Below are 1,212 nucleotides of genomic sequence, written 5' to 3'. Positions count from 1 at the left end.
TAGCAAGCAGGGTCCCCGGGAACTGGGGCTGTTTGCAAGGCACCAGACTCCAGTGCAGCAGGAAGCGAGCGACGGCTGCTACCTCTCGTCTCCAGCCGTGCGCCCTTTGTTTTGAAGAGAGCGGCGACGTCAGCTCACCGACTCCCTTATTTGGCAACACAAAGGCCGGGCCGCCGCACCGGGGCGGGGAGGACAGCCCCACATTCCACGCCGTCCCCGACAAGGAGCGCCGCTCTTTATATGGCAGTACAAAGGAAGCTGCCCAGCGTTCATGAGGAAACACCCCCGCATTCTTCCACCCAGTTAGGTCAGACGCTCCTTTTATGGCGTCACAAAGGCGGGGTGGGACCCGGTTGTCGTCCCTCCCCCTCCCCTATCAGAGGGAGGCGTGCCAGTTTGGAATTCAGAATGAGAAGTCCGGGGTTCGGCCCATTCCATTCCCATTATGGACGGAACGTCCCTGTATGGGGATGGGCGGAGTCCAGCCATTGCCGCCCAGCCATGGGAATGAGAGGAGTTCACCGGCGCTGAGGACCGGCCCTCCGGTATTCCCATATTAGGAGCGTGTGACCTTTTTTGCCGCACCGAGGCGCGCCCTCATTGTAAACAGATAAAGGCTTCTCTTATAATGTACATAACTTCCGTTTCAATGTAACAGTAGCGAAGCGAGGCAGTATGGCGGAGCGCGGTCAGCCACCCGCAAAACGACTCTGCTGCAGGCCCGGCTTTAACCTTCCAAAGCACCACAGAGGGCGGCCCCGGCCGGCAAGACCTACAAGCCAGAGTCGCTGCTGGATATCAGTGCCAGGAAAGTAGCGGAGAAGTGGCCTTTCCAGCAAGTGGAAGAGCGTTTCACTCGCATCCCGGAACCCGTTCAGAGGCGAATCGTCTACTGGTCCTTCCCCAGGAATGAACGGGAGATTTGCATGTATTCCTCATTCAATTATTCGGCCGAAGACGGAGGGGACGACGAGAGCAGATTGCCTTTTAAACGAGGCATCGCGCTGCTGGAAACAGGCTGTGTAGACAATGTCCTTCAAGTCGGTAAGTATCCCCCTCCCCTCTAACCCCACCTCTATCCCCCACCCCCTCCCGGGCTCTTTAACCAGACCTGAAGCCAAGAGGAGAATGCATTATGTGCCCACGTCAGGAATTTAAAGAGCAAGCCAGGTGAAGAAGTGTACACAATATACCCTTTCTTGTAAAGGGACA

General features: G+C 56.9%; 1 protein-coding gene across 1 annotated transcript in view; it reads left to right on the top strand.

Annotated features, from left to right (window-relative positions):
- Positions 1-483: 483 nt before the first annotated feature.
- Positions 484-1,212, top strand: part of LOC140408976 (zinc finger SWIM domain-containing protein 6-like) — a 282,372-nt gene continuing 281,643 nt past the window's right edge. Inside the window, 2 exon segments of the mRNA XM_072496972.1 lie at positions 484-730; positions 733-1,044. Of these exon segments, the coding sequence (XP_072353073.1) occupies positions 676-730; positions 733-1,044 (367 nt within the window). The 5' untranslated portion in view covers positions 484-675.

This window comes from Scyliorhinus torazame, chromosome 3 (assembly GCF_047496885.1).
Source record: "Scyliorhinus torazame isolate Kashiwa2021f chromosome 3, sScyTor2.1, whole genome shotgun sequence".
Taxonomy (NCBI): domain Eukaryota; kingdom Metazoa; phylum Chordata; class Chondrichthyes; order Carcharhiniformes; family Scyliorhinidae; genus Scyliorhinus; species Scyliorhinus torazame.
This window is presented reverse-complemented; position numbering and strand designations above follow the sequence as displayed.